The 25,414-nt window shown below is 35.1% G+C and overlaps 5 protein-coding genes and 1 pseudogene across 7 annotated transcripts; 2 read left to right on the top strand and 4 right to left on the bottom strand.

The window, feature by feature from the left end:
• Positions 1–1,486: 1,486 nt before the first annotated feature.
• Positions 1,487–2,568, bottom strand: AT1G22630 (SSUH2-like protein). Its single transcript, NM_102110.6, has 4 exons — positions 2,167–2,568; positions 2,015–2,074; positions 1,818–1,864; positions 1,487–1,711 (listed from the first exon to the last, which is right to left on the bottom strand). The coding sequence occupies exons 1-4, from the start codon at positions 2,302–2,304 to the stop codon at positions 1,624–1,626; spliced, it is 333 nt and encodes a 110-aa protein (NP_564175.2). The 5' UTR covers positions 2,305–2,568; the 3' UTR covers positions 1,487–1,623.
• Positions 2,569–2,801: 233 nt separating this feature from the next.
• ATSAC1 (Phosphoinositide phosphatase family protein) lies at positions 2,802–11,625 on the top strand. The gene is made up of 16 exons (NM_102109.4): positions 2,802–3,135; positions 3,322–3,526; positions 3,616–3,781; positions 3,908–4,130; positions 4,208–4,284; positions 4,508–4,695; positions 4,820–4,917; positions 5,007–5,140; positions 5,213–5,347; positions 5,484–5,868; positions 5,957–6,078; positions 6,372–6,482; positions 6,672–6,884; positions 7,073–7,258; positions 7,446–7,557; positions 7,651–11,625. Exons 1-16 carry the CDS (start codon positions 3,004–3,006, stop codon positions 7,900–7,902), a joined length of 2,739 nt encoding a protein of 912 aa, NP_173676.2. The 5' UTR covers positions 2,802–3,003; the 3' UTR covers positions 7,903–11,625.
• On the bottom strand, positions 8,203–11,529 carry AT1G22610 (C2 calcium/lipid-binding plant phosphoribosyltransferase family protein). The gene has a single exon (NM_102108.4). The coding sequence runs from the start codon at positions 11,311–11,313 to the stop codon at positions 8,224–8,226; it is 3,090 nt and encodes a 1,029-aa protein (NP_173675.1). The 5' UTR covers positions 11,314–11,529; the 3' UTR covers positions 8,203–8,223.
• Positions 11,626–16,573: 4,948 nt separating the features above from the next.
• AT1G22600 (Late embryogenesis abundant protein (LEA) family protein) lies at positions 16,574–18,650 on the top strand. Its single transcript, NM_102107.2, has 2 exons — positions 16,574–17,488; positions 18,211–18,650. Exons 1-2 carry the CDS (start codon positions 16,604–16,606, stop codon positions 18,481–18,483), a joined length of 1,158 nt encoding a protein of 385 aa, NP_173674.1. The 5' UTR covers positions 16,574–16,603; the 3' UTR covers positions 18,484–18,650.
• Positions 18,651–21,456: 2,806 nt separating this feature from the next.
• Positions 21,457–24,069, bottom strand: AGL87 (AGAMOUS-like 87). 2 transcript variants are annotated; one of them, NM_102106.4, is made up of 3 exons: positions 23,917–24,069; positions 23,678–23,746; positions 21,457–22,071 (listed from the first exon to the last, which is right to left on the bottom strand). In NM_102106.4, exons 1-3 carry the CDS (start codon positions 23,940–23,942, stop codon positions 21,789–21,791), a joined length of 378 nt encoding a protein of 125 aa, NP_564174.1. In that variant the 5' UTR covers positions 23,943–24,069; the 3' UTR covers positions 21,457–21,788. The 2 variants fall into 2 exon arrangements, with proteins under 2 accessions (NP_564174.1, NP_001319062.1); NM_001332553.1 differs by lacking the exon at positions 23,917–24,069 and having other exon boundaries at positions 21,484–23,698.
• Positions 24,070–24,527: 458 nt separating this feature from the next.
• AT1G22580 lies at positions 24,528–25,082 on the bottom strand (annotated as a pseudogene; the record flags this gene model as incomplete). Its single annotated transcript has 1 exon — positions 24,528–25,082.
• Between the last annotated feature and the right edge of the window lie 332 nt (positions 25,083–25,414).

Raw genomic sequence — 25,414 nt, 5'->3', positions numbered from 1 at the left:
ATTATAAAAGAGAAAATAACTAAATAACGGTTTAAGTAATCACTAATCAGTTAGTGAATAAAGTGTTTTTAACATCATCAAATTTACTTCTTAGTTTCTGTAACGATTTTGTAAACTCGTTTTAATATCAATAAATTTGTTTAGCGGAAAATTAAACCAATTTTTTTTGCATTATTGAATTAAACAATTGTTTACTGCATTATTAACAAAAAAAAGTACTTAAACCTAATTTTGGGAAAATGTTAAAAAGAACAAAAAAAAAGTAGATCTGGGAGAAAGTAGGTAGATAGATTGGGAAGATGAGTAGGTAGCTGTCTTTTTTCATCTCTCTCTTCTCCAATCACTCTCTCCACACGCTACTTCCTTCACGTACCTCCACGTGTCCTTTCTTATGATTTTATCACATTCCTCTCTCCTTTGTCTCTTCAATTATAAAAACATGAATATTATTTAGATTAGTTGGATAACTGAATTATTGGGTTTGGGCATGTGTACTTGGTCCTTCTTCTACTGTTGTGTCTCTTAAGTTTTTTTTTATATTTTATTTTCGGATTTCACATTGTAACGACGGTCCAATTAAAGAATACATTTTTAAAATGAATTTACTAGTAACTTGTAAGGTACTTAAATGGTATCAATCAACATTGGGATGATTTTTCTTGGAAATTGGAATAACGTCGCTATAACAGGCGATTAGATAAATTAGTCGCATAGAATCGTATAAATGTTAAATGTTTTTGTCTCACACGCCCCATACGTATTTTAGTCCTTTGCACTTTTGCAGAAGTTATCAGAATTCTTTTCAATATTTAAAGAGGAGTTGAATTTTACAACAGTGATGTAATTCTATCTAAAGCTTAATTTCATAAGTTTATTATAGTTCTGTTTTTCTTTCTCAATCGTAAACATTTTTTCTTATATAGAAAACCCCGTACAATCTAACTACTATTCAACGTAATTTAACTACTGTTCAATCTTCAATGTTTTGTCATAAGCTAGTAATCTATGCTTAATTAAGAAAGAAACATAAGAAGAGTCATGAGCGGATGGGCCTTTTGTTCATAGCATTGTATTGGTCATGGGCCATTACTTGCAAAGCCCAACATGGCTAACCGCAAACAAGCTTCTAATTTCATCACGCTACGCCAAATGCCAAACATTGTTGTACAACACTTCTACCTTCTGAGTCTTCCTGACTATTGGCTAACATGAACTACGACGTTCAAAGAAAGGTTCTTCGGAGGTACACTGATCGATATGGAATTGGAATCGAAGGTTCCCTATGCACAAAAGAACATGGCGAAAACACGATTCAAAAAAACATAACGTCCGAAGCGCAACTAAAACTTAATATTTCGTGTTAAAAGCCAACTAAAAGTTACATTTCCGTTTTGTAAGCAGAAAGTGTGACTATTTTATGTGTTCTTAACAATATATCATTTTTTTTTTTACTTTGTTAATATCACTTTCTCATTTCTAAACGCTTTGTAATATTCTAGCGAAAATATAATTTATTAATGATTTTTATTTTTACATGCAAATTATACGACTGAAATGTTATAGGAATAGAGACATGTTTGTATCACAAAATTAACTTATGTAGGAAAAACAAATAGTATAAGTCTATCGTTCCCCTCTCTGTTCAGGCGTCAAGCCTCCCTTGCCACATTTAGGACAACTCTTCATACCAAATCCTTGACAATCAAAACATCTGCACATATTCAAAATCCCAAATTAACTCTCCTTAAGTACTCATTGAACTGTAAATTTTTAGATTGATATTTGAGAACCATGTGACATTGTTAGTTATTACTTACTTCCACCTCTCAAACATATTTCCGTTCTTCTTATTTTTACCTGTTCCCTGTAGACAACAAGAGAATTTTGTCTAGTATATGCATAAATATAGAGTAAGAAAGAGTAAAATGAATAGGTATGGTCTGGAAAAGATTGATCATACACTAAAGGTATTAGTTTATTACATAGTATCTAGTAATGAAAATCAAATTAGTACCTTGCAACCGGGACATTCAATTGCTCCTTTGGCTCCACAAGTCTCACAACTTTTGAATATCTGTTTATATAAACCTTTTGAAGAATTAACAAAACTCTTCATTGACGATGATAACATATCATATTGTATATGGATGTATAGTGAAATCTTACCGAACCAAGAGAGAAATTTCCGATTTTTCCCGCAGAAACTTTGATTGTATCGCGTCGCCCCGAAACAAGCTGACTTTCAAAAGCTAGAATCTTCGGTTCTAAAGATAACTCACTGCAACAAAGTGGAAATTTCAACATTTTTGTAACTCAAATTAGAACTAGGAAGTAAGATATCTATGTACATCTATATGCATATCTATGCATACAAGTGATAGTGAATATGGATGGTGTGAGAAAGCTAAAGAATTTGCTTGGTTGTGGTTTGTGGATATTGAAACGGATCATGTGGAGGGAATATGTTGACAAGGATTATTGACTTAAAATACATAAGTGAAAGAAGCCAAAAGACCCTACAAATATCCATTGAAACAAATTAAATTATAATTTTTACCTAACTAATAAACAATATCAATCACAATTTAATTCTTTATTTTAAAACAGTAAAAAGCATAAACAATTAAGAGCTTAACAATCATTTTTTAATCAAAATATCTAAACAGTATACATTCAAGTAAATATTACTTTATGCATGCAAAATGTAAATCTGAATTCTGAATATGTTAATTTTTCTTTTTACAATGTATCAAATTTTATAAATTAAGAATAATATATTTTCTTATAAATTTATCCAATTTTAATTTAAGAGTAAGATATTAGTTCAAAAAGATAAAGAAAGGGACAAAGGATAATTAATTCAATGAACACGATCCTAAAATAGAAAAGTACGAAAACACCCCTTATCTTCCGAACACTTTTCCGATCGCAAAATGATCGCCTGAAACCATCGCCGGCTTCAGAGTGTTTGATCGTTTCTCCAGATAGATAGATTGATCCAATATGGCGAAATCGGAAAACTCAACGACTTCGACTTTCTCTTCTTTCGCCAACAAGATTCAACCGTCCAACGATGCAGAGTCCGATCCCGATTCGTATGCCCTCGAGAAATTCAAACTCTACGAAACCAGAGCGGTAAGCTTAAACCGATTCAGAAATTGTTGATTCTAAAGACTAATGAGGAAGATTGCATCAAACGTTTCTCATTTGATTTCACCATCGCTTAGGCACTCTCTAATGCGAAAAATGTGTGTTGGAATGATTGGAATCGTTAAGGGAACCCTAGATTGAATTGCTTGTCATATAATTTTCTTTGTGCAGAGGTTTTATCTAGTAGGGAGTGATAGGAATAAAAGATTCTTCAGAGTGTTGAAGATTGATCGTTCAGAGCCATCTGAGCTTAATATTAGTGAAGATCCTGTTGTATATTCGCCTCAAGAGATCAAGAGTCTGCTTCAGCGTATCGCTGAAGGCAATCGTGCCACGGGAGGATTGGCTTTTGTGGCCAAAGTCTATGGAATTGCTGGTTAGTCTTTGGGGAAGCAATGCTTGTCTTGTTTGTATATTTTGGATCTTGTGTAGTGAGCTAAGTTGAGTAAAATTTGTGCCTTGTAGGTTGTGCTAAGTTTATGGAGTCATACTATTTAGTTTTGGTTACAAAACGGCGACAGATTGGATGTATATGCGGGCATGCGATATATGCTATTGATGAAAGTCAAATGATCAGTGTTCCACATGCAACTATTCAATCTGATGTTGCGAATTCCAAAACTGAACTAAGGTCTGTATCTAGGAATTTTGATTTCCCTTTCTGAAGTTTGAGTGAAGCTAGCTATTCCCACTTTTAAATTCTTATTGCACCATATATTATTTCACAAAGTTCTTTGTATCTTTCCTTTATTTGCAGGTACAAGAAGCTTCTGTCAAGTGTAGATTTGACAAAAGATTTCTTCTACAGTTACACTTACCCTATAATGCAAAGCTTGCAAAAGAATGTTCTATCATCTGGTGAGGAAGGGATGCCTTATGATAACATATTCGTATGGAATTCGTATCTGACGCAGCCTATTCGATCAAGGTGCAACAACACTATTTGGACACTGGCATTAGTTCATGGGCACTTTAAGCAGGTATTGTCTTAGGGCTTCAATCCTATGTTTGATGCCAGGAGTTAAAATGGTTCTAACTAACTTTCCCCATCATTCAGATAAGACTATCAATATATGGAAGAGACTTCAGTGTTACTTTAGTCTCCAGACGTTCTCGACATTTTGCAGGCACACGGTAAGAATTCTTTCTTATCAGGCCTCTAATGTATGACAAATTCATGGTGACCGTTTCGATTTTCTGATGCCCTTTCTTAGTTATACCTTTTATCTTTAGGAACTTTGGTTAGGGTGAATATAATTAGTGATGTGACCTTTTCTAGACCAGTTTGGATGATTGTCTCCGTTTTTTACTGTAAAATATATATAGCCCTTTTCATTCTGTAAAACTTGTATTTCAGTTACTTGAAAAGGGGAGTGAATGATCGTGGAAGGGTTGCAAATGATGTTGAAACAGAACAACTTGTTCTTGATGATGAAGCTGGATCATGCAAAGGAAAAATGAGCTCAGTGGTGCAGATGCGAGGGTCAATTCCACTCTTTTGGTCACAAGAGGCCTCCAGATTTAGTCCTAAGCCTGATATCTTCTGTGAGAAACTAACCTAGCATGCGTCTGTTATCTATATTACACCATTTAATGTGTATGTATTTTTTGATCTACTTGCTTCTTATAAATGACTCCTGATTCTTTAATTCCGTTGTTTTGGCCTCAGTACAGAGGTATGACCCTACATATGAGTCAACCAAAATGCATTTTGAAGACCTGGTGAATCGATATGGGAATCCGATCATTGTGCTCAACTTAATTAAGGTTACTCTTTCTATTTATTAATGTCCTTTTTTATCTAGAGATGGTTATGCCTTTTGTACTTATAGACAAATATCCATGGAAATATTCAGACAGTTGAGAAAAGGCCAAGGGAAATGGTGCTAAGACGTGAGTTTGCGAATGCTGTGGGTTATCTAAATTCAATTTTTCGTGAAGAAAATCATCTCAAATTCATCCACTGGGATTTCCATAAATTTGCGAAGAGGTAAAATGTTGTGGAGTTGTTTTCCCACATTTTAGCCTGAACTCACATTGCTTTATATTGTCCATGTTATAGCAAGTCGGCGAATGTATTGGCTGTTTTGGGTGCTGTAGCAAGCGAAGCCCTTGATTTGACTGGATTATATTTCAGCGGCAAGCCTAAAATTGTTAAGAAGAAGGCTAGCCAACTTAGTCATGCTAACACTGCAAGGTAATTGTGTTGATGATATGGTCTGCTACTTATATTCAACCAGAAATTTGGTTTTGTTTTGTAACCTGCTATATATTATTTTACACACTGGAGCTATTTGTTACCTTTCTCGCTGTAATAGAGATAAGTACTGCAGGGAACCTTCTCTGCGTGATCTAAGAGCTTACTCTGCGGAACTTTCAAGGGGTGAGAGTGCAAATGATATACTTAGTGCTCTTGCTAATCGAGAGAAAGAGATGAAGCTAACCCAACAAAAAAAAGACGAGGGAACTAATTCTTCAGCTCCTCGTTACCAAAGTGGTGTTCTGCGTACTAACTGTATCGATTGCTTGGATCGAACAAATGTAGCACAGTATGCATATGGTTTGGCTGCTTTAGGCCGGCAGCTGCATGCAATGGGTTTGAGCGATACACCTAAGATCGACCCTGACAGTAGCATAGCTGCTGCACTTATGGATATGTACCAGAGCATGGGAGATGCCCTTGCACAACAATATGGCGGCTCAGCTGCTCATAACACTGTAATAATACTATTTATCACCTTCGACCACCTCTTAACAAAACAATATTTGCAATGCTTATTCAGTAACGTTGTTGAATGGATTATAGGTTTTCCCAGAAAGGCAGGGGAAATGGAAGGCCACGACACAGTCTAGAGAGTTTCTCAAGTCTATCAAACGATACTACAGCAATACCTACACTGATGGCGAAAAGCAAGACGCCATAAACTTGTAATAAACCTCCCTTTCTTGCCCAAGTCACTTCAGTTTCTTGCTAAGTCTTTACTATTTGTAGTTTGCCAGTGATGTAGCAATAGTACGAAGGCTTTTAGAATAAGTTTCTGAGTTCTAGGTTCATTTCTGATAAGAGGCAACAGAGCCCTGGCATTAGCTTAGGCATTACTAATAATAATAACTGCCAAGATATTGACTTGTCTGATGGATAGTTGGCTAAGAACTTTTTCTTTTTTTTAGTTTCTATTGAATCTCAAGTCCTAGTAACTAATGACCTTTATCCCGAGCAGATTCTTGGGCTACTTTCAACCTCAGGAAGGGAAACCTGCGCTCTGGGAGCTGGATTCTGATTACTATCTCCATGTTTCAGGGATTGGAGATGATATTTTCCCAGATATCGGGTAAGACTTATATTTAATGAACCTAGTGCTTGTCAGATTGTGGTTCTTCATTATATGCAAATAATATTTTTAGCCGTGCCGGATACTGGACGTCAAGTTTAATGGACATATGAACCAGTTCGGGCAATACCAAAGATGTTAAATTTAATTTCCCAAGATAATGAGATATCTAACTTTGGGTGTATGCAGGGTCCAGTCCATTGCTAAACCTATGAGTGGTATTGGAGTCAATCTTGCACCAGTGCCAGCTTTCAGAGACGACTTCTCGCGGAAGAAGCTGACATCGTTTGACAAACTGATAGAGCAGACATGCAGTTCAATAAAGAACGTGAGGCTTTGTAGTGAGACAGACCAAAGGCCAGGTGGCAACACTGGAAGCACTGGTGTGGCTCCTGATGCAGCGTAATGATTCTCACTTGAAATTTTCAATCATCTTATTAGGCCTTTGCCTTGAGTTTTGGGAATGACATTTTATCCCTTTAAGAAAGTAGAAAGATAGTTTCTAGTTTAGAAAAGAACATAGCTTTAGGCTCAAACCAAACCATGACTTTTCGAATCTTAGCTTATTTTTCTTGACTTTCTATCTGCAGTGAGATTCAACTCAAGAGCCCCAATTGGCTGTTTGGTTCAAGAAAGCCCGAAGAGAGTAGCTCTGCCACAAAATCTGGTGCAGACGATAGTGAGAAAGGAGTAACCTCGACTGAGAGAGTCAACGATTTCTGCAACTTGGACTGGCTTTCTAAGTCCGACCGTCATCAAGGAGATATCTTCCAAAGGTACTGATTTCTTTTTTCTTCTCTCTGACATGTAAACATCCTTCAGAATGCAATATTGAAATTCTGGTTATTATTAGCAAACTCATTACTGAATGAGACCCTCAACTATTGACCAAGTCTGTTGGCAAAACATTCAGATTTTGTCGCCAGTGCATCAAATCACTTATTCAGTTGTTTCAATTTATAGGTATCTATCGATTACATCAACCAATGAAGCCAATGGTTGGTATGGTGGCACTCTCCTCGGTGACCAAGATGAAAACAGCGAAATTTACAGACATTACGCCCAATTCTGTCAGGTTCAGATTCTTTTATCTTGCTGGAATGATATATTGATAGATTGCAGAAACTAAGATCAATATTCCGTTTCTTTTATGATCTGATTTAAACAGTGTCCAGCGATGGAACCATTTGAGAACGATCATGAGTTTGAACAGAACTTTGCGGAAGTTCTCCGCATGAACACAATCGATGTAATGGACATTGAAGAAGAAGAAACGGAGATGGAAAGCGATTTCAATGAATACACTCAGATCGGTAGCGATCTCGGGATCATTCCAATGCAATGCAAACACTTTGCTAGTGATCCTTGTTGGCTAGCCAGATGGCTTGTCGGAGATGATAAGGTCCCGAAGGTCATTTAATCACGAAACCAATGATTTTGCTCCCCAAGAACGTCACGGAGACACTTCTTTTTTGGTTGCATGTTTGTGAATGTGTTCGAGTGTGCATTTTGTGTAGATATATGTAAGAAGGGACAAACCCAAAGCAATATTTTGTACCCCAAAAAATATTTGTTGGTTTATGATTAAGCTCACGTATAATACAGAATATACGAATGATTCAACCTCAGAGGCAAAAACTAGTTTCCTTCGCTCCCCTCTACAAAGTTCCCCACTTTTGTTCTTTGTTACAAACTACAACAAATAGAATCTTTTTTTTTTTTTGGTTTTTGTCTTTTACACTTACAGTAGCATATCTGACTTGGCTGGTAATCTCTTGAAGAAATTGGCAGGTACTGAAGGCATTCTGCTCCTGAACCGTGGATGACGCAGCATGAACAGACCGATTATGATTGCAATCACCTGGAACGGTGTGACATAGATAAACACGGCCCAGATCAATGCGAAGACGATGAATAAAGCAGTTGCTCTCGGGTCTCTCCAGCTAAGAAGAGCTTGAATTCTCTCCCCTTGAGTCGCCAGATCGCCTACGACTGTCTGAACTCTACCACCGACGCTCCTAAGCCTATCATACCTCATTCTGACAATGTCTGCCGGTCTGCTGGTCGGGAAAGTGTCGAACTCTTCGTCTAGCTCGTCTGGGTGTGCATTGTCTGCTTGGGACACTCGAGCGTCCATGTGAGGTGGGTGTCTTGGTCTGTACCGGTAATTCCACATGCCTATCACAAAGAGGTAGAGGAAGACTGTGGGTAAAATCAGTTCTGGGTAGCAGACAAGAATCAGGAACAGAACGTGAACCAGACACGTTGTGATCGGGTTTCTCCATGTGCAGATATCGTTGAACCACTTGCAGACCAGAGTGACCGAGGAGAGAAGCGACATGATTCTGCTGAAATTAGCTTTGCTTCTCCTGAGACTGAACATATGGTAGTCTACATCAAGCATGTACTCCACAACCTCTCGTCTCAGAGGTGGCTCGGACCTTGATAGTCTTGTTGCAACTATTTGCATCGCCTGATGCCTAAGCAAGTCAATATGCCTGACTGGTATTGGTTGAATATAATGCATTTTGGGCAACAACGGTCTTCCATACTGTGCCATCATGTTAACAAAGCCGGTGCAGGTGTACCTCAGAGCTAGCTGAAGTTCACCATTCTTCTTTAAACCACCAGGTGTAAGAACCAGCAACGGGTAGAAATGAGTGTAAACCCGGTCTGTCTCCAGCGTAGATAGCCTGACTCTAACTTTCCCAATCCTCTGGTCCTTAAAGTCACCACCATCGTTGACATGACTATTGTCAAAGACTCCAATTGTTATGACCGTGCAAGGATCATGAACTTCCCAAGTATATTGCTCGTTCCACTTAGGCGCAAGTGCGTCTAAAAGAGTCCTGGTTCTGACCCATTTGTTACCATATTTCGCCACACAATAGGGATCAGTCATTCTCCCATCTTTACCTTTCATAGGCATCAAGTTCCTAGCACTGAGAATCCCAAGCTCAAGAATCCCAATACTCGGCTTCCTCAAATGCTTTGAAGAAGGTTGAAGATCGCTGCTGAAATGAGTGGACTCGTCAAGGACATGGTACCCTGCTTCTATACAAACCCGAAGCAGAATCTTACTAGAGAACTTCTCTTTTCTTTTCTCATTCTCTTCCTCCATAGACATTGAATGTCTTTGTAGATTAAACCACCGTGGATCAGGCATTTTCCCAACCTCTTGCCTGACCGGAACATCCCTCACAGGTATAAACACCCTCCCCAATATTTCATCTTTCCCTGGACCAATCCTATCATCAACAGAAACAATCACCATATCCTCAAACGGCTCAGACACAACAAACATAAGCTCCTCATGCCACTGCGGATTCATCGTCCGCATCTGAGGCGTCCTCGTCGCTCTCATCTGATTCCCCGCTTGAATCTTCACAATCGCATCAGGTACTCTACCTTTATCAGACGGAACAAGATCCTGAGCTTCCATTACGTGAATTCTCAAGTAATACAGCTTCGGCGAGAAGTAAACTTTGGACCGCGTATTTGAAAGATTCGAATGGCTCACTCGGTGCGCATCCGAGTGCCAAGCATCTGGAAACGACTCATCAGCTTGAGTTCCCATCCAAACAGCAAGCATAATCTCTCCTCTGTTCGTCTTCATACCTTTCTTATCCTCTAACCTGTACCACTGTGGAGCCAAAGGACTATCTGGAGGAACTCTAAGAGGAACTTCAGTGAGATCAATATGAACTCTTCCAACGAAATCGTCTTTAGTCAAAAGATCTTTATCTTTCACAGTGACTTCAAGAAGATTCGATTGTAATCTCTCTTTAGAGAAGGCAAAGATCTGTTTCCAGATCGGATTCGAATTCTTCTCCAAATGCTTCGTTAAACCTTTGTAGTTCCCTAGCTTCACTTCAACGTAAGGATCTAAGCTACCGGAAACATCCATGACAGGAAGATCTCGAGCTTTCACGACGCTAACGTAGAGGTAATGCATCTGCTCAACGAGATCGTATGTGCTCGACGTTTTATCTCCACTGCTTCTGTAATAGTAAGATTGTCTCATACGAGCTGCTAAAGGAGGACTAGTTTCAATTAGCTGAAACTCCGGATTCTGCTGTCTCGGAGGTTGCATCTGCATTACTGCTCCAGTCGGTGGTCCTGGAGCTCTCATGAAATCTGACCTAAACTCCGGTTGATTCGGAGGTGGAGGATAAGCTTGTTTCGCTTGTGACATCGGTGGAGCTCCTCCTCCTCCTCCGGCGTGAGCACCGATTGAGTGAAAAGTTCTCGACTCTTTCTCTTTCTTCTTCGTCGGCTTCAACGTCTCCATGTTATTAATCTCATCTTCAAACTGCTCGTAGTGATTCTGATTCTGATTCTGATTTTGAAATTGAAACTCCTGAGATTCGAATCTCTTATCTTCTTTCATCACTTTCTCAGCAAAATCCGGCGGAGGAGAGACGAAATCGCCGCCGTCGATAGGAGCGGCGTAGATTCTCAAAGCGATATCACCTTTAATGTTAGAAAACAAACCTCGTTTATCAAGAGGATATCTCTGAACACCGGATTCAGATTCCGATAACGGAACAACCGCACCGGCAATTTTAACACGGCCGAGAAACTTCCCAGGCTGATTATCACGGCGGTCATCGTAAACAGTGACGTCGACAGTCTTGTTATTCAAACGCTTCAAGTCACCGACGTTAAAAACCAACTTCTCGTTCCACTGAGGGTTTAGATCTTTAAACCGCGTTTGCGTTCTCTGACGCTGTTCGTCGAATTCAACTTCTACGAAAGGACTCGCTGAGCCTTGTCCGTCTTTTGGCATCAAATCGCTAGCGTCAACGATTTCTACAACTAGTTTATTCATATTCGGATAAACTTAGAAATTTTGTTTGAAGCGGTTGTGAGAGAGAAAAGTTCCGGCGAGTAAGATTAATTTTAAAAGTAAGAGATTGTGAAGTAAAGAGAAGAAAGATGAACTAAGAAGAGAGGAGAAGAAAGAAGAAGAAGAAGAAGAACATCTTCTTTTTGTTTCGAGGAGTGTTAAGAGGAGTAAAACTCGGGGAACACAGAGAGGTCAAGAAGAAGACGTCATTTTAGTCAAATTTTATAGATATAATAGTTTTATAATATGGTTGTAAGAAATAGAGAGAAATGAAATTATCAAGTTGAATTGTTTTGTTATTATACTCAATGAATATTTTTGTTGAATATTCTTGATTATTGCTTTTTAACTTATGAATCATTTGGTTTACTTTTTCGAATATTGTATTCGTCGGTGATTTCACCAAATATTCGTACGTATAGTTGATGGAGAATAAATTAAACTTTGATGATTTAGCTTTTTTTTTCAAATGAGGAGAAAAATGTAAGGGAAAAAAAGAGAGAATTGGGTGAGTGAGGAGTAGGGTCAAAAGAGACGTACCATCGTTGTCTTTGGAGGACGAACGTGGTGGTGGCCATTTGTCTGCTTTGTTTGTTTATATGCTAACATAATTAGAAAGTGGACTAATTTCGTCGTTTTAATTTGGTTTAATTATTAAACAACCACAATGAATACGACAATGAAATATATATATATATATAATTGTTTTATTGCAATGTGAAATCGATCGTTACCATCATGTGATCTAAAATATATAGGCAATCATGTCAAATATCATGAAATTACAAAGCTTAAATCATTTCGGTTCATACATTTTAAAACTTTTTTTCATGGCTGTATGTCACTAAGAAAAAAAAGTTAAGACACATTTAATGGTAAGTATAGTTGAAAGGTACATTTAGTTTGAAAAGTGGTTAATGTTTGCCATTGTTAGTTTTGGATCGACTTTTTTGTTTTGAAGTTAGAAGTCACATTTCTTACATACTGTTTTAATCAATGTTAATACTACTACATTCATTATTCAATTCAAGTTTGTACATTAACAAAATATCTATCTGAATTATTAGTCACTCGACCAATGTACTGTTTGGTTTCATAAATTAACTGAACAACGTCAATTAAGATTCTGTTGTTTGTTCGGTGAATGAGGTTACAAATCTATATTGAACCATCGATGTCTGACCACATGAGATGTTAATTTTTAGCGTTATTGGTTTAATAGTTTGCTAATTTGCTTCATTGTGTTAGATCGAGTTAAAGAATGTTAATTTATGTTCGTATTGATTAATTGTGAGGTTAAATTAAGGTGAAGTGGGTTTAGGTTGGTTAAGAGACCAGAGGAATGTGTAAAGAAGGCAAACGTTACTCATTCAAAAGATTACTCATTCCATTAACGAAAATGAAAACGTTGAATTTCAATTATATATTTAAGCGTCTTGAATATTATTTTCTTCCATGAGAGAACAAAAAAAAAGATAGAGAGACTTTTATTGATTGGATCTCTCGTTTTCAAGGAAATCGGTGTTACCCCATCATGAAATCTACAGTACAGCTTGTCATGTCCTTACCCTAAAAAGTGAATCTCTTTTTTTGTTACATCACCAATTGTTTCCTAACTTTCATATGGGTGGATAGATTACATATTTTTCTTTTAACCTACGATTGATACATTTAAAAACATATTAGGTTTGATAATTCATATGTTGGATGTGTGTATTTGATTATTATTTTCTTTCTAAATAGAATCGTATTCAATTTTTTATACTTACAAATTACTTCGAAGTAATCGTTAATGTGGAAGTACTAATTATATTGATATCATTAATTAAAGTGGACGTTCCGTGGAGACTACGGACAAGCGTTGATCGTTTGTTTGTTAGAGACTTAAAAAAATATTTACTTAAAAGACATCGGTGTTTGAGATAATCTAGTCAAATACAACAATCTTGTTCTCATCTCCTCAGGTTTTGTCGGCAGTTTTCTTTTAGGTCCTATATATATTTCATGGTTAAACGTTTCATTTAATCAATCTAGTTTTTATTAGTACAAGATTACGGCTACTCTCATCTACTTCTCTATACTATATCTCTCTCCTTTTTTTCGCATGTTATCATTTCAACGATGGCACTGAGAGAACCTAACCGGTTTAACATTATTACATTACCACCATCAATCACCATCGAAGGTGGCCGGTTTTCACAACTTTCTAGATTATCGGCCGAGTCCAAAGGTTTATTGTCTTCAAAATTATGGGATCAATGATTTTAAGTTAACTTTTGATATTTTATAGTTTTCAAGATTCATTATTTGATTTTTTCTTGCGTAAAACTCAAAATTCTAAAGTATTTGTGTTACACCTTAGATTTTGTTTTATATAATGTTAGCATGAAATTCCATTGTAGTTCCATTATAGACAAAATTTCAAAAAATTTAACACTAGTATTTAAGGTTATCGAAGGAGTATCGAATTATAGCAAACTTTTATCCTGCTTTTATCTAAACAATTTTTGACAAATAAATAAATCATTTTTTTTTTTGATCAAGATCGAACACGTTTTACTTTAAACTAATAAAATCTTATAGTTTTAATAATATCAATTTCTGCTGTTTTATTAAATAAAAAGGATATTTGTCCGGTAATAAATAAAGATCGCTACCCACTTCTTCTTTGTTTGGTGTTTTGCTTTTAAAGTCAACAATGTTCTCCTTCGGAGCTAAGGTTCAATAATTTTATATCATTTAATTTTTCATTTCACTTAACTTATTTTAGTGGACACAACTTTTTTGCCACCATAAGTCCCTTCCTATATATTTCTATGAAGCATCCGCTCGTTAAAGTGTATTTTTGAAGACGTTTCCACGTAATTTGTGGCACGCAGCGATCGTTGATTTTTCATCTAAGTTTTTGTATCCGAACACTTCTGACATGAATTGATTCAAATTTTGTATCACTTCATCAATTCTTGCAAACTTTTCAGTCCAAAAGCTATTTTCACGGTCACGGTCGAGTAGTAAAATAATTTCACGGTTACTACTAGTCTACTAGATAAGAAATTAAACTAAAAGAAGTAATAAGCCGAAACTTTAGTAGAGTGGTTTCTCTTCTGCAACTCTGCATCCCCCTTGATTGGCACAAACTTCGACCATACGTAAATGAGATTAATATATGGGCCTATGAGAGAGAGAAGAAAAACAAAAAAAAAAACTAAATGTAGTAATAAATAAAATGAATAAATGATATTTAATTTTGTTAGGAAAGTTTGGTAGTAACTCACAAAGTGGTCATGTTCTAGCGTGAAACCAAACACGTGGATTGGTCGGAGATGTCTGAATTCACAGTGTTAGTAGTTAGGGTAACATCCGAGAAAAGTAATTCCAAAGCAAAGAATGTTGTTGAATACTTCCGATTTTAGTAACTGCGTTTCCAACTCTTTCGTCCTTGCTTAACTCCTCCATGTCAAGATATCAACCAATTTTGGATCCATTTCTTTGTTTACCGTCAAATGCACCATATCTTAATTAAGCATATAGAAATACGGATATATTTACCGTATATGTGAACCGGTTTGGCAATGAGTTGTTTAAACTATATTACTTTGTAATGTTTCTTTTAATACTGTCATTAGAATTTCAAACTTCCAAAAAATAGATTTTGGAGTATTATCGTGATCCAAGGAAAAGTATCAAGTTGCTCTTAGCTGTTCGTAGCGTAATCTCCTCTGATCCCTCTCGCTTATATTTGTATGGTTCTCGATGCCTTTTATGTTTTTATTTTTTTAAACTACTGTTTTTTTTTAAAGTTCATTTATCGATAAATAATTGAAATAAACGATCGTGGGTTTGATCGTCTTTCTTTTTCTTCTTTTTATTCTTACCTTTTAATCGTCCTTTCGCTTTCATAAAAAATGATAGAAAATATGGCTCTCTAAATTTTAAAAAGAACTTATGCGCTGCATTTTGTTACATCGTCTGTAATGTAGTTGGTGTAAGGCACGGGTCAGTTCTCAATAATCGTCCAATGATGTTAAAAAACAATAATTGTAATCACCAATACAATAATGCCGCTAAAGTTGCAGAGAAGCCTTAATGTTCATATCAAATAAAACATTTGTCGTTTGGAAAAACACAATTAACAGGCGCATATATATAGGAAATATTCTGAAAAAGAAAAGACAGAGATATGTTTGTGTTAGTGTACGTATATATGTGAGTGTTGTTGTGGGGAATCTGCAAAGGAAGATACAAGGTGGCTGCTTTATTTTTTTCTGCCTTTTGTTTTGTTGTCGAAGTGCCTCAAAGCCACATGTAATCCCACATGCCTCCTACGTCCTTCTTTTTTGTTTCTTTGATTACATATCTCATCTATTTTTATCGCATATTATAACATTGAGATTCACATTCAAAATTTATGATCAAAGTGATCAGTAGATGCATATGTTTAATTGTTGTTAACTTACATGTAGTATATACATATATATAGTTGAATTCGTAAAACTACATGAAATCAAGACAAAGTATTAGCCATTTTTTTTGTTTATTAGTTTTAGCTTTTTTAATCAAAAAGTGATATCTTAATTTTGTTAGCTTTTCTAAAAAAACACTTCAAAAGAAAACTAATTTTGTTCAACATTTCTTATTATAAACAAACAAACTATAAATTGTTTGAATTTGGGTTTAGAACCAAAAACTAAAATTAATTTATATGACTACATCCGTTTAAACTAATAGAAAAACTCAAATCAGAAAAAGTGATATGTGGTGATTTATACTCTCTTTTAGAAAGGAGATTGAAGCTATCTTGCATGCAATTTCTTTCACTTTCTGTGTCAACTTTTGCCGGCCACTCGGCGAATATTCCTATTTTTACATCTCTACTCCTCTTTTAAGTTTTAAGCCTTTCAGATTCTATCCAAATTCCATTACATTCGTTTTTCTACAGTTACTATTAAACCTCGAAACCTTTCTATTTCTGGCTTCTTTGATTTTCTTAAAGAATATTTCATGATCGCAGAAATGATGCATCTTCACATCCAGAAATATTGGGCCTACATGCGAAAAACTAGGCCCATTATCAAGTTTGCGCACCGCCTCCTAGCGAAGCAGTGCTGAGTTTACTTTTCTTCCTCGGGTGACACGTATAAATCCACGTGGCGACACGTGTTAATCAGCATGGTAAAACACTGAAAGTTCGTTAAAGATTTGATGAGCTTAATTAACAAAACTAGTCAGTTAAGTATCAAACGAGTCAGCGACACGAAGTAACATGTAAAAAATGACAAAACTATTGGCCTTGTCTCTTGTGTTGAGTGCGTTATTTACAGTGGGCCACTGCACGGGTTCTGAGGATGACATCATCGTGAGAGACGGCCACCGTGTTGTTGTGGTGGAGTACGACAGAGACGGCGAAACAAACACTAGAGTCTTGATTTCACCTCCGGGGAAAGAAGTAGATCAGAAGAGCAGAGACGAAGGAGAAGTGTTTGGAAATGAGAAGAGAGAAACGGCGTCGTCTCTTCCCGAAGAAGAGGAGCGTGAACACCACGCGACGCCAGGGGAACTTATATGCGATGCAATTGGTAAGTGTAAGCACAAGCTGGGGACTGTGTTAGGGAGAGTCAAAGATCGAACGGCTAGTGATCTTTCCGACGAAACGCCTGAAATGACGGTCGCACGTGAGGCACTTGAAGTGGAAGAGAAGGTCTCCTGGAAAGCCCGTGAAGCTAGGGGAAAGGTAAACGAGAGGGCCACAAAGAAGGCTCATAGGGTCCAAAAAGTTTTGGAGAAGGTACAGATCGCGGTGCGGGGGATAGGAACGGTGGTTGCGACGGCGCTGGGGCTGACGAAGATCGGGAGTGTGGTGGGAATTGTCGGGATCGCGGCGGCGTATGGGATGTGCGTGTGGGTGACGTTTGTGTCGGGCTACGTGTTGGCTTCGGTTCTTGGGGAGCAGCAATTCGGTGTGGTGCAGAGCAAGATGTATCCGGTGTACTTCAAGGCAGTCTCTGTAGGGATTTTGGTTGGGTTGTTAGGACACGTCATAGGCCGACGCCGGAAGGTTTTTACCGATGCGGTGGATATGTGGCAATCCGTTAACCTCTTGTCCTCTATCTTGATGGTCGAAGCTAATGCGTCATTTGTTTACACACGAGCCACCAAGGTTATTTGCCACTCCCACTTCTATTTTTGTAAGATAGAAGATATAGATTCTGAATCTCCTATAATTTGGTCTATATGGCGTTGGTTGTTTGTTTGTTTACGCTTAGATTTAGTGTGTCTTACTATATTCTTCCAATTTTAATATGCATATATACTATGAAATTGTAATTATCCCTTGTTTCTTTAAACCTTTTTTGGCAAGGAACAAATCTTTTTTTTGTTTTGTTAAAGGCAAGGAACAAATCTTAGGTCGTCCAAATCTTTGTAACACCTAAACTTTCATTATATGATATTAACTTTCTTAGCAAAAAAAAAAAAAATGCATATTAAGACCGGATTCACCCTAGACATTTTCTGCAAAACTATTTTTTAAAAAGTAAGTTTTTAAAATTTTCAAGAAATGAAAATGTCATATTTCAGTGTAATATTTTTATTTTTAGGATGAAACTCTTACGTTTGGAGTTCAAAATAAAGTAATAACCAAATAGTCTTACTCGATGATGAAATTTCCCAAATATTTCATAAACTTTAAAATCAATTTTTTTTTTTTTTTTTTAAACAACCCTTCCCTAAATACGGGATCTGGACAATATTTGGGGTTTATATGTGAGTAAAACATAAATATATATATATATATATATATATATATATATATATATTTTCAGGTGTGAGTGAACCTCTTAAGTTAATGCATCGTAATATTTATTTTTGGTTGTAAAACAGGCCATGTTTGAGCTGATAAAAGCTGAAAAGGAAGATGGAAGAGGATTTGACACGTCAGACCAGTCACAGTCTAGTGAATCTGCCGGTCGAACCAGAGGAAAGAAGAAGGTTACAGAGAAGACGGATGAGGATGTGGTTAAGCAGAGACTGACAAAGCTGAGCGAGAGGATGCGTAAGTTAAATGCGTACTCTTCGCGGCTAAATTTACTTACTCTCATGTCTCTCACTTGGCACTTTGTGTACCTTGGCTACCGACTTAGCCTTACTTGTTGAGGGATCAAGCCACTGATACTTTAGTTGTTTTTTGTTTGTATCTGGTTTAGTGTTTTGTAGTTCTCTTTCTTCTTTTTTCAAGGTTGAGTAAATTAAAGAAAATTAACTTTCTATAGAGGGAATGGTTTTTGCTTTACAGCGTTACACATAATGAGAATTGAGTAGAATGAATAAGGAAGAGTAGAATCCGAGGCAGGTTAATAGGTACGTGGGCATGAGTCTTAGTAGCTTCGCTCTCATGGATATATTGATGTCGGAGGCAATGGCAGCTAGACTCTAAGCAACCGAGTTGTGAAGCCGTGAGATTTCTTCTTACATATGAAGTATATCAAGGCTTGTATTTATGAGAGCTATAGTGATCACTTTGACATTATCCGAGAACATAATGTTAGCACGGCCTCTGGAGTGAATAATTGTATAATCGCGGAATAGGAATTTATAATGAGTATCTAGTTTGCTTATTTAATTATGTCATTTTTCACTATGATTTTTATTCTACAAATTTTTTATTCTGTAATTTATTTTATTATGTGGTGTTACGAATCGAAGCTATTGTGATGCTTATTTCAAACAAATTCATTGGAGCCATTGTGATATTTATTTCACACAAAATTCAAGATTTGTCGTCTACATGTATTGAATATACCTTGTGAGATTGAAAAAAGAGTGTAATGGAAGAAAACTCTTAATAAGTAAATCTAACACTTTGGATTCTTGGTTTTGTTTTTAGTGCAATTGGAGTTGCCTTAAACTTCAGTATGGCACTACAATATTCGCCTTACTTATAAATATCTAAGCCAAATACATGAAATCTCAACCTCCTCATTAAATTAAAATTAAAACAAAAATAATAATTTTTACTGTAATTCATTTCATTATAAATCATAGGGTGTCAAAATGGGTAACCCAACTCAACTCAACTCATAATCAAATGAGTTTAAAATTAAATGAGTTATGGGTTGACCCAACTCATTTTGTTAAATGGGTTGGATCAACCCATAACTCATTTAATTTGATGGGTTGAGTTGTTAAATGGGTTAACCCATTTAAGTAATAATTTAATTAATTATTATTATAAAACAATAATAAATAATTATCATTATTAATAATTATCATTATTAATAATTATCATTAAACTTAAGATATTTACGGATTCCACTTTTTACAGGTTTACGTTTTTGGTACCGAAAATCACGGATTTACGTTTTTGGCGGGAAAATTATAGGTTTTTACGTTTTTGGCCGGAAAATGATGGGTTTACGTTTTTGGCTGGAAAATTTCGGGTTTAAGCTTATTGGCGGAAAAATCTCGGGTTTACGTTTTTGGCGAAAAATAACGGATTTACGTTTTTGGCGGGAAAATCTCGGGTTTACGTTTTTGGCGGAAAAATCTCGGGTTTACGTTTTTGGCGAAAAATAACGGATTTACGTTTTTGGCGGGAAAATCTCGGATTTACGTTTTTGGCGGGAAAATCATAGGTTTACGTTTTTGGCTGAAAAATCACGGGTTTACGTTTTTGACGGAAAAATCATGGGTTTACGTTTTGGGCGAAAAAATAAAGGATTTACGTTTTTGGCGGAAAAATCTCGGGTTTACGTTTCTGGCGGGAAAATCACGGGTTTACGTTTTTGGCGGGAAAATCACGGGGTTACATTTTTGGCGGAAAAATCACGGGTTTACGTTTTTGGTGGGAAAATTACGGGTTTACGTTTTTGGCGGGAAAATTACGGGTTTACGTTTTTGGCGGGAAAATTATGGATTTACGTTTTTGGCGGGAAAATCACGGGTTTACGTTTTTGGCGGGAAAATCACGGGTTTATGTTTTTTGGTGGAAAAATTACGAGTTTATTTTTTCTCAATTGCATCGCTTGTATATTTAAGAAATTTGGAAAAATATTAATTTTATTAAATTAGGTTAGATGTGTTGGTTAAACTTAAATTGGCATTGGTTTAGAGATTTTAGTTGGTTTAATTCAATTTTACAAAATTTGATGGGTTAATTGGATAAACCATTGAAACCATTAACCATTATAACCCAACTCATTTTACTCATCAAACCAATTGACTCATCAGCCCATTTGACTCATCAACTCATTTGAGTCAAAATTTTCAACTCATTAGGGTTCATGGGTTGAGTTGAGTTGAGTTGACTCATGAATTTTGACCCATTTTGACACCCTTAATAAATCATATGGATTAAAGAATATAAGGTCATGCGATTTAATATAATAATAATAATGGAAATCAATGTTATAAATAGATCTAAGTAAAACATTTTGTTTTAATAGTGTTAAAATTTAGATAAATATATATAAATTGTTAAAAGACATAAAATTTACAACTGTCGCCTTTCTACAAGTTGTAAACTATGAATAAATAATTTAAACAGAAAGGTAATTGCTTTATGACAAAAACAATTATGAAATAGTTGATAAAAAAAATTATTTACATAAAAACATTTATCCTTTCTGGCCAAACAATTAATTAAGACTGTTGCAAATTAAAATAAAATGTAATCAATAATAATTTGACAGTTACGTAGACATAAATTATAGAAATTAATTAATTTAATATGTTTGATTTATTTTAAACAAACTAAGACAGATATGTGACATTTTCAATAATTACAAATATTAATTTTGAATTTGAGTAATTTAGATTTTTAAAATTGAACGATATAATAGAGTTTAATACGGTAAATTTTTTGCATCAAAGTTGAAAACAGACATATATATCATTTGTGTATCCAATGAAAGATTAGGCTTTCAGACACATTTATGAATGATATACATGAAAATATATTATTTATTGAATTAGCTACAATCGATTGTCTATTAATTTCTGAGGTGGATAGAACATACAATAGATTGTTGAAATAGATAATTAAGCGGAAAAAAATAGATAATTAAGCGAAATAGTTTTTTCATTCATCGACTATAAGCGAGATATATGAAAAGCAGATAATCAAGATAATATGTTTTCTTTGGTAAAAATTAAGCCAAAAGATTTTATGTAACATATAGAACATTAGGCTGACTAAAAAAGATAGAAATAAAATTAAAACAACAAACATATAAGGGAGAAAATCTTCCTAAAATATAAAACAAATCTGGTCATAAACTGAAAAGATCATATTACACCATACAAAGGCCAAAGAGATTCATATCATTCTCCTAATCCTTCCTAGAGTGCAAAAGCAAATCATTGAACAGAACTTTAAACACCATCAATCGAAACCATCTTAATCTGAAAATAATTAAAAACCATGAAATAAAAATGATAAGAAGTTATTTGAAAACATCATCCTAGTCTCTCTTGATGATTGGTGCTCCTGCTTCAACAGCCTTGATTCTCTCTCTGATGGCTTTGAGCTTCTTATCAACCACATCAGCTGCTCTGGCCAGTTCCTCCGAACAATCAGTATCGGTGATTAGATCATTAGACCCAGCCATTAACCCAAGTTTCATCGCACGAGTATGCATCTTCTCCTTCTCCAACTTCTTCTCTGCGTCTTGGATCATCTTGTTCATGAGATCCTTCTGGTCCATCATGTATTTGGTCTGCTTCTCTACCGGAAGTTCGCTTAACCTGTTAAGAATAGAACGAACCTCGTTAAGGTTTGGCCAGAGCTCAGGGCCATCTTTGTATTCGCTGTAGATGATGGCACAAGCGGGTAAACCACATAGAACGGTCAGTTCATAGATCTTCTTCAATAAACCATCTTTGCGTTTTCTGAATGTAACTCGGCGAGTGGCGTTGTCAGAAATCAATTGGTGTGTAACTTTTCTTCTTCCCATGGTGAAAAAAAAAAATGAAGAAGAGAAGAGGATTTTGGGTGGTTTTAGGGACTAGATGGGTAAAATGTTATATAGAGAGTTTCTAACTTTGATTTTGGCTAGGTCCACAAAAGACGTTTCATCAAATTATAGAAAGGTATTATTTAAATATTAAAAAGCAAATTATAGAAAGGTATTTTTAAATGTAAAAAGCAAATTATAGGAAGGCTGTAACAGAAAAATACATATAAGATTTAAGGGAAAATATAGATATAAAAGCTTTCTAAATAAGAAGATTTATATCAATTTATTTTCATTTTATTAGTTGTCTTGTGTTTGTTAGTCTAATGAACCTGTAAAAAGAGGAAGGTAATATTTGCCTATTAATGTCCCTATATATGTTTTACCATATAAACAAGTTTGAACTTTTTTTTTCTTACACTAGACCAATCAGAAAGAGGATATGATGAGTTGTATATTTGTAATGTTGTAGACATGCATTTTCTTTACATAATTTTATTATACTACTGACAACAAGAAATTAATTTATCCTACATGTCAGTTAAACATTATAATTGGTAATCACAGAAGCCTATGCGTGGACAAAAAAAAAAATTGTTGAAAAACTCTGTGAGATTTAAAAATATATACAAAAGGCAATATGTAATAAAAGTTATGTAATTATCAATAAGAGTATCTCTAATTTTGTCTTTTTACATTTAATTACATTGTATTAAATATTTTCTTCCATTATTAGTCATAATAGTCTCATTACATTACTGATTTTAACTTTTCTAGTGTTAGGCCTTTATGATTATGATTTTTAAATTTGACTGACGTATGTAATTTCTGATGGTAAAAATAGTTATTCTTAATAGAGTTAATGAGTTATAGTATATACACATGTAGGAGGTGTGCATATATGTAAATATTTACAAATTACAACACATCATATTCTCTTCTATTTGGTCTATTGTAAAAAAAAGGGTCAAACTCTCTAATATGGTAGAACATATATGGGAACAGTAATAGGCAAAATATTTAGTTACATAGTTATTAACTCATTGGCTGTTGTGATTACTAATTGTAAAGTACTCGATTGGTATAGTTATATACACACTGATTCACTTCACACATACGAGGTGTGTGTGTGTAATATTGTATACTATTAAGTAATTATGTAAAAGCTAAATATGTAAGAATAATGATCGAAGCTTAGTTAATGAATTTTATCTAATATTTGAAATTATAATTCAACTACTTTCCTCAAAGTTTTCTAGTGAAAACTTATTCAAAAAAAAAAAAGAAACCACTAATTCAGCAAGAGAGAATAAACAATGAATGGGTAGACCAAACAATTGAAATTCCGTGGACATATATGTAATGTAATAGGCTAATAGTTAGATTAATGAACTTACCGTCTCACGGAAGGACTCCTTAAAGATCTGCAAGCCACTCTGACCGATTTGGTAGATTCGTTCGTTTTACTGTCGTCAACAATGAAAAAAATATAAAACAAACGTTAGATATCTAAAAATTAAGGGTTACTTTCAACAACAACAACAAATTTTGAAGAGTTAGACAGTAATTTTTTGTGTGGCTATTGATAGAGTCTCATCGCCAACACTCATGTTGAACTATTAGAAACAATACATACAAACATCGTTTCGGTGCCATTGTCATCGTCGATGTCGCTCTAAGAAACAGATCTAAAACTTTTAGAGAAGATATGGATATGTGGTGAAATGAGATGAATGGTGGATAATCTTATATTTATTTTAAAATTGGGCGGAAAAAACTATATTTTCGTAACTCTTTTTTAAGTAAGCAATATTTAGTTTTTTTTTTCTTTCTATTTTGTGACGCGTGTTATAAACTATTAAATATGAAATTAATTTTACATTTAAGATTCTGTAAAATGAGGAGATATGCATATATGGTGAAATTGAAATGTATGGTATATAATTTATTTATTTGTTTGTTTAGCAATTGAGCAAAAACTATTCTTGTAACGCTTTTTCATGTTTGACATGTTGATTTTTGTTTTTTGTGACACGATTTGTAATATAATGATATAATTATTAGCTTTTTAATATTTTTTAAAATGATGAAATTTACTTTGTCACACCTAAAATTGATAAAATTTTGTATTTTTTTAGAAATCTAATGTTAAATTATATTAAAAAAAAATGCAAACGTTTATACATCGAAATGCAAACTTTTCTTAAAACCGAATCAAAATATGGTTCAATCTATCTATCCTTGACTTTGTTGTGACGCAAACCACACTTAAAGTCCTCCAATGTATTTTTCTTCCCCTTTCATTGTTATGGTGCTCAAGCGGTTTCTCATATTTCTATCAATCAGCTTGACAAATTTCTCTTTTCTTGATGGTTTTTCTCCGTGTCTTCTATCATTCCTTTCACGCCAAATAGAGTGTATCGTGTTTTGGAACACATACCTTAGTATAAACCTTTTCGTTGTGTCTCGGTTTTTGTTCGCAAGCTCCCTCATGATATCCCGCCATTTTTCAGTGAACTTGTTTGCTAGGATCCCCCGTGCCAGCTCCTCCCACACCTTTCTCGAATACGGACATTGGAAGAACAAGTGCTCTCTTGTCTCCAAAGGATCTTGGCATAAGACACAGCTTTGATCTGCATTTTGGTTTCATTGAAACATCCTTTCCCCTGTTGCTAACCTGTTTTTCATCATTAACCAAGTGACAAACCCATACTTTGGTGTAGCGTACTTGCAAAATTTCGTACTTGCAAAAGAAGTTTCTACGAACTTAATGATGACGGAAAAAAATACATATGAAACACTCTACATAAACTAGTATTAAAATTCTTTATCTGCATGGTTGTTCCTTAAGATAGTTAGAGATCATTTTTGGGAAGTAAATAAATTTCCACTAAAACTTAAGACATTATTTGAAACACCGGTACACCGGTATAGTGCCTTCTAAAGAACATTCAATGTTCAAGACTTCCAAGTCATAATATTTTTTGTTTGACTTTAAAAGAGAGGAATCCATGTAAATATAATTTATTCGATGTTTGTTTGTATCTTTTCGTGAGCTTAAAGATATTACATATCTCGATCCTTTCAATATTGTTAGGTCATGATGCCATTTATCGATCTTCCGCATGTCACGC

This window comes from Arabidopsis thaliana (assembly GCF_000001735.4).
Source record: "Arabidopsis thaliana chromosome 1 sequence".
NCBI classification, from domain to species: Eukaryota; Viridiplantae; Streptophyta; class Magnoliopsida; order Brassicales; family Brassicaceae; genus Arabidopsis; species Arabidopsis thaliana.
This window is presented reverse-complemented; position numbering and strand designations above follow the sequence as displayed.

Bases quoted from the DNA above. Each gene is read 5' to 3' on its own strand.
- AT1G22630 (NM_102110.6), bottom strand. From the start codon at position 2,304: ATGTTGAAATTTCCACTTTGTTGCAGTGAGTTATCTTTAGAACCGAAG. The intron at 1,865-2,014 runs GTACTAATTTGA...TGTTGTCTACAG, and splicing joins TTGAATGTCCCGGTTGCAAG to GGAACAGGTAAAAATAAGAA. The intron at 1,712-1,817 runs GTAAGTAATAAC...GAATATGTGCAG, and splicing joins AATATGTTTGAGAGGTGGAA to ATGTTTTGATTGTCAAGGAT.
- ATSAC1 (NM_102109.4), top strand. From the start codon at position 3,004: ATGGCGAAATCGGAAAACTCAACGACTTCGACTTTCTCTTCTTTCGCC. The intron at 4,696-4,819 runs GTGAGAAACTAA...TTTTGGCCTCAG, and splicing joins TCCTAAGCCTGATATCTTCT to TACAGAGGTATGACCCTACA. The intron at 6,885-7,072 runs GTAATGATTCTC...TTCTATCTGCAG, and splicing joins GGTGTGGCTCCTGATGCAGC to TGAGATTCAACTCAAGAGCC.
- AT1G22610 (NM_102108.4), bottom strand. From the start codon at position 11,313: ATGAATAAACTAGTTGTAGAAATCGTTGACGCTAGCGATTTGATGCCA.
- AT1G22600 (NM_102107.2), top strand. From the start codon at position 16,604: ATGACAAAACTATTGGCCTTGTCTCTTGTGTTGAGTGCGTTATTTACA. The intron at 17,489-18,210 runs GTTATTTGCCAC...GTTGTAAAACAG, and splicing joins TTTACACACGAGCCACCAAG to GCCATGTTTGAGCTGATAAA.
- AGL87 (NM_001332553.1), bottom strand. From the start codon at position 22,280: ATGGGAAGAAGAAAAGTTACACACCAATTGATTTCTGACAACGCCACT.